This window comes from Pogonomyrmex barbatus, unplaced genomic scaffold (genome assembly GCF_055798465.1).
Source record: "Pogonomyrmex barbatus isolate J1 unplaced genomic scaffold, ASM5579846v1 scaffold15, whole genome shotgun sequence".
Lineage (NCBI taxonomy): Eukaryota > Metazoa > Arthropoda > Insecta > Hymenoptera > Formicidae > Pogonomyrmex > Pogonomyrmex barbatus.
Window position 1 is genome coordinate 3,124,926 of NW_028297111.1, and position 17,126 is coordinate 3,142,051.

A 17,126-nucleotide genomic window follows, 5' to 3' on the forward strand; every position below is an offset into this window, starting at 1 on the left:
ATCTATTTCAATTTTATGAAATTTCGTTTGACGCAATGGGGTATATTGCAAAGTGGAGAAATATTTTACTAAATTCGACCCGTACGTGTAATTACATCCGGGTATTTCAGTTGGAACGATTCGAAGAAGCGAACTCTGCGTATCGCCAGTTATGTAAGACTCGCAAATGTCGCAATAAACGTACATTTTATCAGGGATACCGTGCCATAGACTACAGGGTTCTGCAGTCCAGAAAGACACAGTGCGTTCACTACCGATGGTATAACCGAGTTTCAAAAACGGCGTTAATTCGTTGGAATTGGATAACTTGTGACGGTAAATTGTACCGCTATCATCGATGTTGATCTTCAATATTTGAAAAATATTAGCTGGCAGATTTATATAATGAACGAGAGTACAGTTGTCGTCACAATCGGTGCTTATACGGACATTACCACCTGAGCCTTTTCGTAGTTCGAAAGTAAAATGCGAATCGCTGCGTCTGCACTCTTTATTAATCGCGTAGATAAGATCCTCTGTATTTTCATAAACCCCTGTCTATAAGTGCAATTCTTTCACCGTAAACTTATCATCATTTTTCTCATTTTTTACGCTCTTCAAATCAACAAATCTAATCTTATTATCATTTCGACGTATGTGAAAAAGACTGGCGGGAAATTGAATTTCGCTAAGCGCGACTTCCCATTCCCCGAATAAATATACGCCGTGAGGTAATTGAGTGGTGAAAGAAAGCATGTATTTCCCGGGAAATACTTCTTACTGCTATCGCTCGGAAGAACCATAAAAAATTGCTCCTCCTCCATCTTGGAGAAAAGTTAAACTCGAAGCGGGAATCCAACTGTCGAATTTACTGGGATATCCTTTCCAGCTAATTAGCAGCTGTTTATTAGCACCGCGTCCTCTGCTTTTTATCACGCGCTCGACGATAAACTCTTCCTCCCCCAATTTTTACTGATCCGTGCTAATTCTTGTTCATAAAAAATCCCATCGATGTGTTCACCCGATAAGTCGCACAATTCGTACACGCGGGGTCTTCGCCAATGAAGAACGCGACAAACTCGAAATATTTCCTCGCTCCACTGCGTTTCATATCCTTTCTCGAAAGTGGCTTTTGCTCTACTGACACGAACGAGATCGTTAACATCGAATTTAGCCTTTTGTTCTACTACTTTCGACGCCGCCTTCTCTCTCGCGCCTCTACGCCGCTCCATATTTTCGCGTGCGATGCGAGCATTTTCTCTCGTAACGATCGCCGGTTGCATCCTGATGGACGAATGATGAGTGTGATTGTAAGCGCGCACGATGTCTTGCAACACTTCGATGTAACGCCGCGTATTTTTATGTGTAAAATAGCGTCACATTCACTCCTTTAACGTTCTATTGAAGCGTTCAACGACGGCGGCTTTGACGTTCGGATTGCGAGTTACTCGATAACGTATGCCTCTTTCTTTTAAAAAATCTTGCATCGGTCGCGTGATAAATTCTTTACCCTTGTCGGTTTGCAAGTACACGGGTACTCGACCATCGCTTCTCGAGAGAATATTTTGGAATGCGCTTGTCACGCAATTGCTCGTTTTATCCCGGTTCTACCCAGACAAATTTACTAAGTACGTCGATAATCACGAGAAGATAAGAAAATCCGTCATTGTAACTTTTGAAATTACGGAGTTCGATCAAATCGGCCTCCCACAGATCGTCGATATTCGTTACGTTGTAACGCAATCGCGGAAATTTTTGTCTCGACGGACGGTGCAGCGTGTCTTGCGCTTGGAGCCAGCGAGCTACTTCTTTACGAGAGAAATTCGGTTTAGCAGCACGCGACAAGTTATCCGATGCCGAATACCCCGCATAGTGCGCTGGATCGTAATACAAATTTTCAAGCCTGGTCATTTCAATTCACTCCAATCGAGTAAGCGTCTCTTTCTTGCCTTTTGCGAAGGTTGTAGGGATATCGTCTTTATGAAAACGCGGCGAAAGAAACAATGCGCTCGCTCTTCTTCTTCGGTCTTTCGGCGTTTTTATCTCTTTCTCGTGCGTCGTATTCTTTTCCGCGTCGTCGCCCTCGACGTCGCCGGCGTTGACGTAGAAAGTTTTCTCGGTATTTTCGGAGTGGAACTCGCTTGTGGTGATGATAATATCTTGACAAATGTGATTGCTAACAATTCCTTATTTCCTACGAGTACAGCCGTGATGTTTTTCATACGTAGTAATCGCGCAAACTGACCTCTTCCTATTGCTTTCACGGTTTTTCTCTCTCGCATCGCGTTGTTTATCAGTTCCGCGATATTCGAATCTTTTATAACGTCACCATCGATAGTCACGATTCCTTCCTCGTCTCAAGTAATTCTCGCGGGTACTGCTTTATGGATCAAATGTTTCAAAAGTAAACGCCCCTTGGCGCGAAAACTTTTCGGCACCTTTTCTAATATGTTTTCGACGCTTTGCCGTTCGCGCTTACGCAGAGACTCGCCTCGTAGTATATTACTTACTTGCCTATCAAGATGCGAAAGTTTGCTCAATGGTTGTGATTCGCGTGCTGGTTCCATCATATCCCCCTCCTACGCATCTGAATTGTTCTCATCGGCTGCGTTACGCGTCGAATCTTCCTTTTGCGCTTTATCAAAATGGAGATATCTGCAAAGTACTTCTTTATACAATTTCCATGTCTCACTTACATCGCGCGGAGTGGGAGAATTAAGAATTTTGCTCATATCGGAATCGAGCAGTGACAAAGTCGTTCCGCGTGTTTGTACAGAATTAAAATTTTCTCCATATATCGTTTCCGAATTGTGCCTCATGGAATTTTCCCTGATGCCTATTTCCGTTTGCTGCTGTTGTCGGAGACGATGCTGCATTCTTTCGAGATTTTCCGTGGAAATCAAGACCATCTTTTCTCTCTCTCTCTCTCTCTCTCTCTCTCTCTCTCTCTCTCTCTCTCTCTCTCTCTCTCTCTCTCTCTCTCTCTCTCTCTCTCTCTCTCTCTCTCTCTCTCTCTCTCTCTGCGGCAAACGAATCAAGAGGACCGATGGGAAAAAAAGTTGTAATGCAGCACGCAAAACCAGGTCATCCTTTTCGAGCCACCAATTGTCAGCGTTACTTGAGTGGCAAGAGAAAAAATGGGACACGATGTATTTGTCGAAAAAAAATGGTTTATAACGAATAAAATTCGTTAGCCTCCCGTCATGAAATTCCGTCGCGATCGATACATCATGAATTTTTCTTTGCCGCCACAGAACGTTCTCGAAGGATACATAACACGCGATGACACGCAATGACTAGTATGTCAAGTGAGAAATATATTTATTTCAGAAGAATTTTTAGAAAAACTATACGACTTCTTCTCTATTTTGATATCTTTACGGAGGTAATTTCTTATAAAGAAATAATTATTCGGGATCTACCAATAATCTACCAATAAATGTCTGATTTACTGATAATCTATCAATATTTATTTATTTATTTATTTATTTGACTATACACTTACGTATATATATGAAATTTTATGTTTCATTATATTTAAATGAGCTTATTAATATTAATAACGTATTAATTACATTAATTCGAACAATTACATTAATTAAAAATTTAGAGAAAAATGTTTAATTTAAAACTGTCTTTCTTTATTTTAAAAAATTCAATCTTTAACTTTTTATCATTTTCAATTAAACATTTCTTTCTAATTTTTTAATTGGATTAATGTAATTAATGTGTTATTAATATTAATAAAAGTCATTTAAATATAATTAAAATAAATTTAATTAACATAAGATTTTATTATATATTTATAATTTAAAGTGTCTTTATATTTCTTAACGAAAATTTTACTTCATTTTGAGTCTATATTCAGTCAGTAATAAATTCTCGTCGTATTGAAAGTATCATAAAAATTAAATGACAGACGTTGAACTTCGAAATGCGATGAAATTAGCACTGTTGAACAAGCCGTCATAAAAACTGCAGTTTTCTGGCGATAAAATGAAAATGATATTTTTTAATGGAATGGATAGTATGTCGGGTGTTCGAACGTGAGAAACCTCAACGACGTGGATTTGGACGTGGCTATAAAAATAGAAAAATAGATGACAACCGTATTAACATTCCGATGTAAATAAATGTTGATGTAAATAAATTAATTAAATTCCTGTTCTTCATTTGATCTCGCTCTAATACTAGTGAATAATGGAAACTAATTGAAGGTGAATTGAAGTTATCCTTGTGTCAACGTACAAAATTAATTTCTATCTCTATACTCGACAATGCGGAAATGCGACATTTGCATATGAAATACGTTCTAGAATATTAAACTCACATTATTATTTCAATACTCGGTATTTCGATATTAATATACATATGTTCTTCGCGAAATTGTACATTTCGTGAAAAATTATGGATTCGAATAACTACCTCTCTCTTTTGTCCTTGTGTCATCGATAAATAACTCGAGTCAAATACGCAAATTCGTACATATGCGAGCGTACGCGCAATAAATATCTGTCTGTACATTGCGCTTAGAGACGACCACGTAAACGCCATTATAAGTGCATTACGAGTCCCATCAGTGTTATAAATGCACTCACGGAGTCTAGTACTTTGTGGAAGCATAGAGTACTTAGTGCGGCGCAATTGCGAAAATGACCTCGTAGTAGCGAAAATGCCTTCTGCGTGTGCGAAATTAATATATTTATATTTACAACAATATCTACTCTGTTTTCTTTTCAAACAATGATATTATCAGGATAACACGATTGTTGTAACTACTGTAGATCGGCAGAGCAGTATTTTGAGCAAAATCGGAATTATATGAATTATACTTTATACATTAATATTTTTAATATTGTGTTTACACAATATCATTTCTATTAATTAGCGACGAAATGCATATTATATGCAATGCAAAATGCCAAAAGCTTATATGTAATATATTTATATGTTATATTATAACACAATCTCAATTGAAAATATACATTATATTTATATTAAATGATAATCTTTATATAAAAAAGTAAAAGTTTTTTCAAAAAGCAAAAAGATTTTGATAGAAATTTAATGACGCATTTAGTTATTAAGTTATTAATATATTTAAAGGTATAATAATTGCAAAAACTAAATATGATACGTAAAGATGCTAGAATCTTATCCAAAATCAAAAATAATACGTAAGATATTCCGCGTGTGTGCGCGCACGCACGTATGTGTGTAGCAACAAAATATAATTAAGTTGAAAAAATTAACTATACTAAAACTGAAAATAAAATTTTGGCAAAATTAAAGTTAAATTGCTTTAGAGTAATTTTTTTTATTTAAAGCGAAATTTTTTTCTGCCCTCTTTTTAAAAAATTTGGGTTTTATAATTTTTTTTAATATAATATAAAACTCGAAAATTGAAAAATTAATTTAAAAAATTATATACACGATTACTTATATTTTCTAAAAATTGTGTTTTAGATGCTGCATCATGGCACGACTTTAGTGCATTGGGACTGTGAGAGTGGTACCTCGAAGACAGCATTGGTATTTGCGCGTGTCGATCGCGCCTGTAGCACCTTCGTGTGGGAAAAGCCACCCTGGAGTCTCCTGAAAACGGCGCAAGTTGGTGGTACCGCTTTCACAGAGTTTTCGCTGAGCGCGAATCCGGAGGACGCGATATCAGCGGGCTTAGTTGGCAGATATATGCAGCAGCAGGCTGACTGCGCTTCTGTCACTTTAGAAGAGGGATATCTTGATGTGGGATCGGTGAAGGAGATAATGATTGGCTGTTGCGACCGCGATCGAGAGGCTGATCTCAGGAGCATCTGCAAGAGATATGGCCTACCTGGCTCCGACTGCTGCATCAGCCTCATGTATGGCTTCAATCTTCCGGATAATCGACTGATCTTCCTACTTTGTCCTCCCGCTCTTAGCAAGTACGTATTAATTATCACTATACAGTCATTAATGTAAAAAAATGTGATTCAAGCAATATTTGCAATATTTCATGTCATGCACAATTCGATTTAAAAATTAAAATTTATTTTTAATTTATATGTATATGCAAAATTGAGAATATTACATACGTGTGTTTCTTTAATTTCATTTTTTGGAAAAATAAAGAAAAATCTCAGTTTACATATCCAAGATTATTTCACGGATATTTCTTTTCAATTTATTAATTATACTTTTGTGTGTTATTTGTGCCGTACATTTTAAAGCATTTGTAAAAAAATTACTGCGTAAATTCATTGATATACTTCCTAAAGGATTGGATTGGATAACATATCATTAATAATATATTAATATGTTCATAATATATTATTACGAGCAGTGGTATATTAATAACAAAATAATAACAAACATTCCGTATATATTTTACGCGATGCTAACAATTCCTTCTAATTTATGATTTATTGCTAAATTACGTACCGTTGAGATATATAGATTATGTAATTTATGTACGTTGCTTCATTTTCAGAATATGGTATATGGGATTGTGCTGGATATTGCGAGGCCTCAAACGTCAACAACAGTTAACAGATCGTAGATCACGCTGGTTGAAAGAAAAATATCTTCAATTGTACTTTTCCTATTTGGAACAGCCGACGGAAGGTTTGGAACAGCCGACGACAGCCGATGTTATTCGCGTTTTTGGCGATCGTGACTGGTCTATGACAGAAAGTATCGGCACGCTGTCACCAACGAGCAGTAGCACTCTACGAAGATGAAATGTTAAAGGCAAAAAGACAAAATCAATTGGCAACATTCATGCTTTAACTAAGGTTCGCACGAGGCTTATCTCGTATCTTTTACAATAAAAATTACAATAAAGATTAGACTTAGAACAAATATAGTTGCGAATAAAGAAAAGAAAAATCGCACCTCACGTACAATCATTTTCAGTAAATATAACTTAAAGTTAATCTTGATGTTTAATTTAGGATTTGAGTATAAAACAGTACGATTCCTCCTCTTCGGATGGAGGATTATGTGCAACACTTTTACATCATATCGCGGGAAGCAGAGAGTCCTTAACGAGAATCCTACCAGCGTCGCCGAGAGCAAGTCGTGACCGAATCCCGCCACGTAGCCCGCCCGGTTCCGATGACGTTTCACTTCCAACTTGCCTTACTCCGCATTTCAAAGGTACATATTTCTCTCATTTACTCTCTTTCTTCTTCTTGATTTTCAGAATATTTATATTTAGATCGAAAATAAAAAATTTTGTAATTATCGTAATTATAAATATTATTTAAATATAAATCAGAAATTTAAGAGAATTTTCTCATGCAAAACAATAAGCAATCTTTATAATTTTCTTTTTTTAAAGAGCAAAAAGAAATTCTCTTTTCAGTAATATATTTTGAAGACCTTAAAATCTTAAAAGTATATTTCTAAAATAAGAAAAAAAGAAAAAAAAAAGAAAATTTCAATTTGAAAGATTCGAAGAAATCTCACATGAAAAAATTATTTTTACGATTGGTCAATTTTCTTTTTATTCTTGCAATAACGTTCGCGTAGTTTGCTGTGTGTCGCCAGGGAAAAAGATAAGAACGGATCCGATGGAATACCGGGAGGCTTGGAAGCCCCTTGGCAGGTGAAAGCGCGCACTACTTCGATCATGTACGAGATGCAATTGAACTTTGTGGAATTTATCGCACTTTTTCGATCGTTCAGCTTACGAGCCAGGAAAGATTTGCGTGATTTGTTTGGTCAATTAGCGATTACGTGTCGTAGCCAAAGTGATGGATCGTTAAGAGACTTTAATATTCGACCGGTGGTGCTCAGACAGACTAGCGATGCCACTCCACAATGAATCGGTAGGCCGATAAAATAGACTTAATGTAATCATTAAATTTTATTTTAGTAAATTTTAGTATAGACAAGCCCTATGTTTAATTATGTTAACAAAAATGCGATAAGTTTATCTTAAATATAAATATATGACTGAAAACTCAACATTAAAAATAATAATTTTGAATAAATTGGAAATGAAAAGAAAAAAAGATTCAAAATGTATTTGAATTATCAAATTTTGATAATTCAAATATATTTTTCTATATTGTTGAAAATAAAACTGTAATAATATATCATAATTATATCAATTTATATATAAATAATTGTTTTCAAGTATTGTTTAAAACATTGTTTAAAACATAAAATCAATATTCAAATACGGTAGGTTTGTTGACGAGAAACAATTCTATTGACTGTCACGAATATAAGACGGGCAGTAACTTGCAAAAGAAACAGATCTTCGATGCCATCGCAGCGGCAAGTATAGTCAATAATTGTTCCGGCGTGGACACATCGAAATCTCAAGTCATCACTTTGGCGACATTCACGAAATTCTTGGAATCCCGGCAGCAGGAAAAGTTGAGCGACGAGGAGATCAAGGCATTGGTCAAGGTAAATGTTTATGAAGTCAGAGATCAGCGAGCGAGAAAATGTGTGTTTGATTAACCGCTTCATTTTTCTCTGACAATTTTTTTTCACGTAATACAGGAGATTAATATCCCCTAATATATTTTGCACGCTAGACCGTCGTATACGGTTGATATGTTGATGCGTTCAATCTTGAATGAACTGCTAGAATAAACTGCTTTTGTGTTGAAGACGATAAACAATCCTTCCTTTCATTGCGTTATACCGAACTCGTGATTTCAATTTGCCTTATCTGGAAATAGAAGACCCAACTTCTCCGTATGCTCATACGACTGCAATCGCGATGCGCTACGCGCGTATGAATGTACGATCCGACGTAATACAATCAAGCGGACCCGTTTACTCTCATTTCAGAGGCACGAACCAGACCCGGCACTTCGCACAGTGGTGTTTGTCTTTCGAGGGTTTTGCGCGGTATATGATGGACAAGGACAATTATGCCTTTCCAAACGAGTATGCGACACCGTCCGAAACCGAGATGCAGCAGCCTCTATCGCAATATTACATTGCCAGCTCTCACAACACATATTTGACTGGGCATCAGCTCAAAGGAGAGTCCTCTGTGCAACTATATTCGCAGGTGGGCTATGACTTTCGAAAATAAATTCATGTAATGAATAAAGTTTGTAAAATCAGGACATGAAACATTCTTATTATGACATCATAGTTTGCTTTGTCGTGATTAATTTTGAACTTGATGCTTGTTATTCATTAATAATCTCTCTTATTACTTAATGAGATATAAAATAAATTATTAAGTAATTCTTTTCTTACACATATATTCTAAATATAAAAAATGTATAAGTTTAAAAAATTCATTCTTTTACTTTACAAAATGAGTAATATAAATTTTCCTTTAAAGTCGTGTTTAATTCGAATAAAATCTAATGGCATGATAACAACATAACAACCTCCAGGTTCTCTTAACTGGTTATCGCTGCGTGGAACTCGATTGTTGGGATGGTGATGATGGATCCCCGTTGATTTATCACGGCCATACTTTCACTACCAAAATACCATTCCGCTCGGTCGTGGAAGCGATTGATCGAAGCGCTTTTGTTATCTCCCCTTATCCCGTAATCCTTTCCATTGAGAACCACTGTTCGCCAAGTCAGCAAGCTCGCATGGCTCAGATCTTTCAGGTAAAAAGGTCAAATTAATTGTCTAGCAAATTATTTTTTTTATAATTACTTATTATACATACATCAAATTACAATCAAACAACTTCTCTGTTTCAGTCTGTTTTTGGTGAAAAATTGGTAACGAAGTTTCTCTTCGAGTCCGACTTTAGTGATGATCCCCAACTGCCTTCGCCTTCACAGCTGCGTTATCGAATCTTGATAAAAAATAAGAAACTGGTAGTTGATCCTGCTGGTCCCTTATCACACACGCCACTCAGTCATCGTGGAAAAATGCTCATGTCGGATCGCGCATCCTCCATGAAGCAAATGCGAACCGACGTGAGCAGCACATCGGTTGTTGAATATTTCAGCGAAGATGAAGATGATGAAGAGGACGATGATGAAGATGATAACATTGATGGTAAAAATAATATATTATTGATATTAAAGCGTGCTTGGAAAATTTTTAGTGTTTTGGAAATGTTTTATAATAATTTGAATCGATCTAAAATCGATTAAATTGCGTATGTGTCATAAACTCAAATTCAATTCAATTAAAAGTGTAAAAAGAGCATAAAAAATATTAAATTATTAATAGAGTCACTATGAAATAATTTCTATATAATTATGTCTCTAATATATCTTTCTGAAGTATTAAGCATCTAATTATTCAAATATGTTTTAATCAGTTTAATTACAACTATAGTAAGCCAAAGCATACGGTGATCATTAATTGTATCGAAACGACGATTATAAATCACTGCAGTCGAAAACGCTACTAGTCTATAATACTAATTAGATTAATTCTTTTCCAAAAAGATATCGAAGTTTGCTGTTAATAAATTTTCAATTTTTTTGAAACCAAGGTTTAAATTAAATATGCTGGAATACTATATATTGTTTTATCCTATTTCCGTTCTTTGAGTTACAATGGTAAATCCAATTTTTCTTTTTTCTACTTGTTCTACAAGAAATATAATAATCATTAGCAATTACAATCTCATTGAAGCGAATCACTTGACGTGTAATTTACAGATAACTTGATTTCAAGCTATGAGAGATACCAAGGTGGCAATCAAGTACCGCATGGTCGTTTGAAATCGGACTCAGGAGTGGATGATAAATCACAGAAACAGAGCAGTCAAAGAGCCAAAGAATTATCGGATTTAGTCATTTATTTGCAAGCAATTAAATTCCGCGGACTGAATACCACAACAGTCGTCATGGGAAAAATACGTCATCAATCACATACGGGGCCAGTTCAAAGGCACAGCATCGCTGGTATAGGACCTAGTAGCGTAGCTTCTTCATCCGGATCGCCACAATCACTCTCGACATCCGCCTCAATCGCGAGCGGCGGTAGCAACATCGATAATATTTTTAGGTCAGTTTTACATTGCAAAATATTTTCTTTATTTTCATATACATACTTTTAAACTATTATTTGTCATTACGTTTTCTTAGATCACTTAATGTTGCTCTTGCGACGTTTTACGTTTCCATTTTCAAAATTATTACATATTATAATTAGAAATGTTTAATTCTGTAAATACAAAAGACAAATGTATTTTTCTGCATTTACGTTATAGATCTACTCGCGGAATGCCGGCCTGCTTCCAATGTTCGTCTCTGAATGAGAGCACGGCGAAGAAGATTTGTAGGAAGCAACCGTTGGGCGTATTGGCTCATGCAGAGACTCAACTCATTCGAACGTATCCCGCGGGGATGCGTATTGATTCTACAAATTTTAATCCTGTAATATTTTGAGCTTTCGGAATCCAAATGGACGCATTAAATTATCAGACCGATGACGCGGGATTAAATCTGAATGCAGCCATGTTCGAGCAAAGTGGTCAATGCGGTTACGTTAAGAAACCTTCGGTAATGTGGGACAAAGGACACATGATGTACAGGTAAATTCACATTTTGCCATATGTTTCACCAATTTCCTAATTATGCGACAATAAGAACATGATATGTGTATTTTAAGAGAGAGTGTATTTAGTTTATAAATTACAACTATCCTTAAATCTTTTTTATCCATTTTATATTATAAAAATTTATCTTTACTATGAAAAGATGTCTTTATCTTGGAAAAAAAATAAAATAGAGAGTTATTTCTAAATTATTGTATATTATTTCAAACAAATTTCTTGAACAATCAAATGTTTTGACAGACGGTTCAATCCTTGGGATAAAGAATTCGACGGATTGCACTCTGCGCATTTGAGTCTGTCAATAGTCTCAGGACAATACGTTTCGGTTACAAACTTCGTCACCAGTACGTACGTCGAGGTTGAATTGGTCGGTATACCGATCGACTGCGCAAAGCACAAAACAAAAGTGATCCAGAATAATGCACTGAATCCCATTTGGAACGAAAAATTCTGCTTTCAAGTTATGTTCAAGGATCTCGCCTTTCTGCGTTTCGGTGTCATCGAAGCGAGCTCTCATCATGTAATCGCGCAATGCGTAATACCACTAAAGTGTCTACGACCTATCGACACGTACGATTACGACCCTGCAAGAACAAGCCACTAGCTCTTTCCACGCTTTTTATCTATTCTCGGTTGGAAGAAGAGAGCTTGGATTATAACACGTGTTGCCGCGATCACAAAGAGTCATCTAAGCGTCTCTCATCAAGCAAGGAACCTGAGAAATTAAGTACCGTCGATCTTGGATCTTTGGGTGGCGTCACTCTGAAGAGACGAATGTTCTTCCTGATGGTTTACCATGTGATACCAGATGAACCATATACCATCCTGAAAGTGACTCAGGAGAGTACTACGCAAGAAGTGATGCTGCAAGCATTGCAGAAGGCCGGAATTTCGCCGGATCACGTGGACGAGTACATCCTAGTAGAGGAAGTGTCCCGTGGATGGGAGAAAAGAGATAAGGAAGAACTGCCAACTCAACGTGTGTTGAATCCTACGGAACATCCTCTTCAGGCACAGGCTTTATGGAAAGGACAAGGACGTTTCCTGTTAAAACGAGTGGGCGACGATCCAAGCAGTAGAGCATGGCTCGCTTCTATCAGAAGCACGGCCGGCCACTCGAAACTCAATGATTCCAACACGAGGGACCAATCTACCCATATATGGGATGAAGTAGATACTTTTCTGGTCTGTATTTATAACGTCTCGCCGGAAATCCCTTATGCGATTTTACGCGTACCGATAAGTAGCTCAGCGCAGGACGTGCTGGCGCAAGCTCTGATAAAAGCCAGAAGAATGGAAAATCCATTTAAATTTGCTTTGGTCGAGGAGTTGGAATGGGGTGGAGCGGGTGTCGTCGGGAGCGGAAATCGTCAACTAAGGGTGTTGAGCGATGAAGAGAATGTTTACACCACGCAAGCTTTTTGGAAGACCCTAGATTTATCCTTAGAGAAAGAGAACAGGCCCAGACGAAATTTATTGCCCGCAACTCTTGATCGACTCAGCAAGGGATTTTCTGTGGGCAGATCAGTGTCTCTGCCAGGATCTAGCAAGGAGAAGGTACCCGTTTCGGAAGCATTATCAGATCCCACTTCTGAGACATCGGCTGATGATGTCGGGACGTAGACGAGAAGTTCATTCTGATGGGAAAGATACGCATGAATCTGACATATTAAACGCTGCTTTTCATTTAAAGAAGATCTCATTCAGAAAACTGATGAGCTGGAAGTCATAGTGGCAATCAAGGGCGACGTCGATATCATCGATCTTCGCCGCTCGGAGAAGCCACTTGTAAGCTTGTGATCCATTTATTATAATCAGAATCTAATCCTGATCTCATGAAACATTTTCGATATCGACGATCCTGTCGAAGTGCGACCTTAAACCGAAATAAGAGCGTGAGAGGATCAAAAGATTTCATTTTGTCGGAAGTAAATACAATACAAGCGTCATGAATGCTCGTAAAAGTTACAAATTACAGTAAATCTTGGAATTGGATAATAAGATAAATGATCAGAACAGTAAAATATCCAAAATATCGCGATATTAAAAAATATCAAACAACTCGATTTTGCTATTGATCAGACGATGACGTTATACGAGAAGAAATATGACTTTTAAAATAAAAAAAATTAGTTTCTTTAGAGTATAATTCTTTGGAAAATATAAAGGAGATATATAGAGTATAATTCTTTGGAAAATATAAAAGAACAAATTAACAGTATATATATATATATATATATATACTGTTAATTTGTTCTTTTTTTTGAAAAATATCATAAAAACGTTTTCTTTCTCTTTCTCTCTTTCTTTTTCCTGTCCTTTTTTCTGTTTTCCGTTTTCCGATCATCTTACAAGGGCATGGAATACATTAAACTTTTTTATAAATATTAACAACGGAAGATTAACAAATCTCGAAATCACGCAACTTGATAAGTACAACAAGCATCACTCGTACTCTCTCATTATCGCGTATAATTTATACTAAATGATAAGCAAGAACTAGATCAAAGTACTTGACTGCAACGGTATTTACCTAATATATAGCAGCATCTTCAAAGAACATTATGTACATAGCAGTAACAAACAATGGCTACTAATAATTGTTAATTAATTATTGTAATTAATAATTAATGTTCGACATTCCTTGGATCTCTGACTAAACCCCCTTATCAAGAGAATTATCGATGATAAAAGGACAGTGTCTATCGAGCGTTTCATCTCAATTGCAACCGTTGTAACCTTCGTTGTTGTGCCGCCGCTAGACATTATAATGAAGGATGTGCAATTACCAACAAATTCGCCTCCAAAAGCGTGGACATTGTATGGAAAAAATTACGATTTTACACAGTCCTCTTAGTAAAGAAAAATCATGATCATAAATTCACCTAATAACTTGACTTTGTTTCGAATACCTTCGATATTACAAATTTCAATATTCTGTTATGAATTATATAGATTATATAAGTTGCCTAGTTTTTTTTATATAAATTATATGAATTTTTTTATCTTTATTCAAACTCGAAAATCACAGATAAGAGGAGTGATACAACAAGTGCGTCTACGTTACATTATTTAGTTTAATAATTTTAATTAACAATTTTATTAATTATCACCATTGACACGCATAAAATATTTATTGACAATTGTTATATTGTTTATGTGTCAGTATTATTTTTTTACTGTTGGACAAAACTGATTTTGAATATTGAATATTTAATATTATCTACTAATTATTTATTTTTTTTGTGTAAAATATAAATAAAGAAGAAAATAAAAGCGTAAATATACTTATAGCATCATATATAGGAAATGCAATATAAACGCAATGTTGTTATATCTTATGATGTCCTATATGTGTCCAACAACATCCATGCTCGACAATATTTTCAATTCTGTCATCCCCTTCCTTTTCAAGAATGAGTCAAAAAAAAATGTATTAAGTACGTTTAAAAGGTGACTATCGCATTAAGAGCGGCGCGCACACGCGAAACGATTACTTCTTAATATTTTGGGACCACTCTGATTAAGACACTACCGAGGAAGCTCCCAGGAGCCAATCCTAAACATAAACGTTATCAGTATTAAGACTCTTTGTTTTCTTCGTCGTCGGTTGAGAACACGAATCGGACTGGACGAAGAAAGAGGAAGAAAAGAAGAAGCGCGAAGAATGAGAGATGGGCAGAACAACGGATTACCGAACGGAAGATTATTCTCGAGAAAATCGGACGAGAAGCCAAATGAATGCCGAAGCTCACTTTAAATGATCTATAATTCGTGTCAAAATTTAGGACAGAATTCTATTTGAAGTTTTATGTGCCACGTAATACAAAAGAAAATTTGAAGAGAGAGATTCGGATTTTATATATATATATAAAATCTATATTGAACGTATATCAAAATATGCGATATACAAAATTATAAATATCTTTTATCCTGAAATGTGATACGAATTGTATATCGTTTAAGGTGGATTTATTGCGTTACCGGGCATATCCCTATTAATTGTACATATCCGTAATTCTTTGGTAGCTGGTTACATTGATATAAAAAAATCATGCGAAATACATATGAATATGAATATGATCGTATATACGTACATACGCGTTACCAAATGGCCATCGGCCGTGCGCTGCATTTTTGCATAGTGTATTTTGGAGCCAAAGGAAGAAAGAAAAGCAAAATAATTGTTAACTATGAAGGAAAATGCGATAGATAATAAAATGTGGGACGATTAAAAGAAAGAATGAAATTGACTAATTAATATTTGTAATCGACTAATTAAGGGACGTATATTCTTGCCGGATGCAATCGGGCTGGCACCGACTTCGCACGGTGTATCAAATTTGATCGGGATACGATGATCAGGTACAGCAAAGTACAGAAAAGTCTCGTTTTGCGTATTTATGAATTTTATTACATACATAATGCATTTATCTTGCAAGCGGTCGCTGCCCGCATCTCTCGTCGACGGCTTTCTCCGGTTCATCGTCAGCAAGATCGTATCGCTATGATTGTCGGAAGAAAATTATATATGCGAGTTAACGAATGCAGCAATTAGTTAAATCGCCGAATAACAGTGACTAAATATAGTTATCAGAGTGAAAGGAACCAGGTTAGTTGTAATCGTTTCTTGCCTATTTCTCTAAAACTTTATCTGGTTCAATAATTTTTAATATACTTAATACAATAATTAATTAATTTATCGTCTTAGAAAATATATATACGGCATGAAAAATACAAATAAAAACGCTCTACCATTTAATGTATTTTCAGAATGTATATTTTTAATCTTAATTAATTATTTAAAAATATCGATTTTACTCTGTTTAATCCCGAATTAGAATTTTGCTACTAATGTCTATGACATTTTTTTGTTTTAATCTTCAATTAGTGTATAAACTTCCGAGAATATTGTCGTATGTACATGTAAAATTATACCTTTTGTAAAATTCTTCAGATATAGATTGGTTAAGATTAAAAAATTTTTTTTCATTGTTAACTTTATTGTAAAGTATTATTAAACAAGGTGCCATCAGGTGTATTTCATGCATTTCATGCAAGCCGCGTGTATGCTTGAGGAATAAGATGAAAAACGATGAAAGACTTTTAAGACAAAACGTAAAAAAAGATGTTATCGCTAAAGCAGAAAAAACTCCTTTCTTAGTGCGCGTACAGTATGCCGTAGGATTTCGTCACATTTAAATGACAATTATTACAAAATAAAAAAGAACGAGCATTATATGAGTAGCCGCTAACATTAACAGAATTCTCTTTGGCGTTATTATGTAAACATTCGAGTAGCCTCCGTTCTCGTTTCGAGAAATAAAGAAAAGCATGTACTATCTGTTAAATAAAAAGAAGCATGCGACCATATTGGAAACTTATAGCGGTTTTACCATTACAATATATTAATATTATTGACATTGTTGAGAAAAAAGATCTACATGTAAATATATAAGCATAAAGAGCATTTTTATAAATAATTGCAGTTGTTATCTCTTTAGACGAGAAACTTTTCCTCTCCGTTTTTTCAATTTTCCCTTTCCTCATATATCCATACAAATTTAAATATAAAATATATCTCTGTATAACTTAAGAGCAACCAACTAATGAAAAATTGAATTTATTATGCTAATTTGAAGTCATTTAAATT

At 35.5% G+C, this 17,126-nt stretch overlaps 1 protein-coding gene across 1 annotated transcript; it reads left to right on the top strand.

Annotated features, from left to right (window-relative positions):
* Positions 1 to 5,430: 5,430 nt before the first annotated feature.
* On the top strand, positions 5,431 to 16,956 carry LOC148937244 (1-phosphatidylinositol 4,5-bisphosphate phosphodiesterase epsilon-1-like). The gene is given in 15 exon segments (XM_089073442.1): positions 5,431 to 5,903; positions 6,449 to 6,752; positions 6,912 to 7,077; positions 7,080 to 7,116; positions 7,492 to 7,790; positions 8,153 to 8,379; positions 8,770 to 8,795; positions 8,797 to 8,995; positions 9,333 to 9,557; positions 9,654 to 9,957; positions 10,572 to 10,920; positions 11,126 to 11,449; positions 11,714 to 12,030; positions 12,033 to 13,062; positions 13,064 to 16,956. Coding segments are annotated over 15 exon segments (4,407 nt in total). The 5' UTR covers positions 5,431 to 5,445; the 3' UTR covers positions 13,206 to 16,956.
* The last annotated feature ends 170 nt before the right edge of the window (positions 16,957 to 17,126 follow it).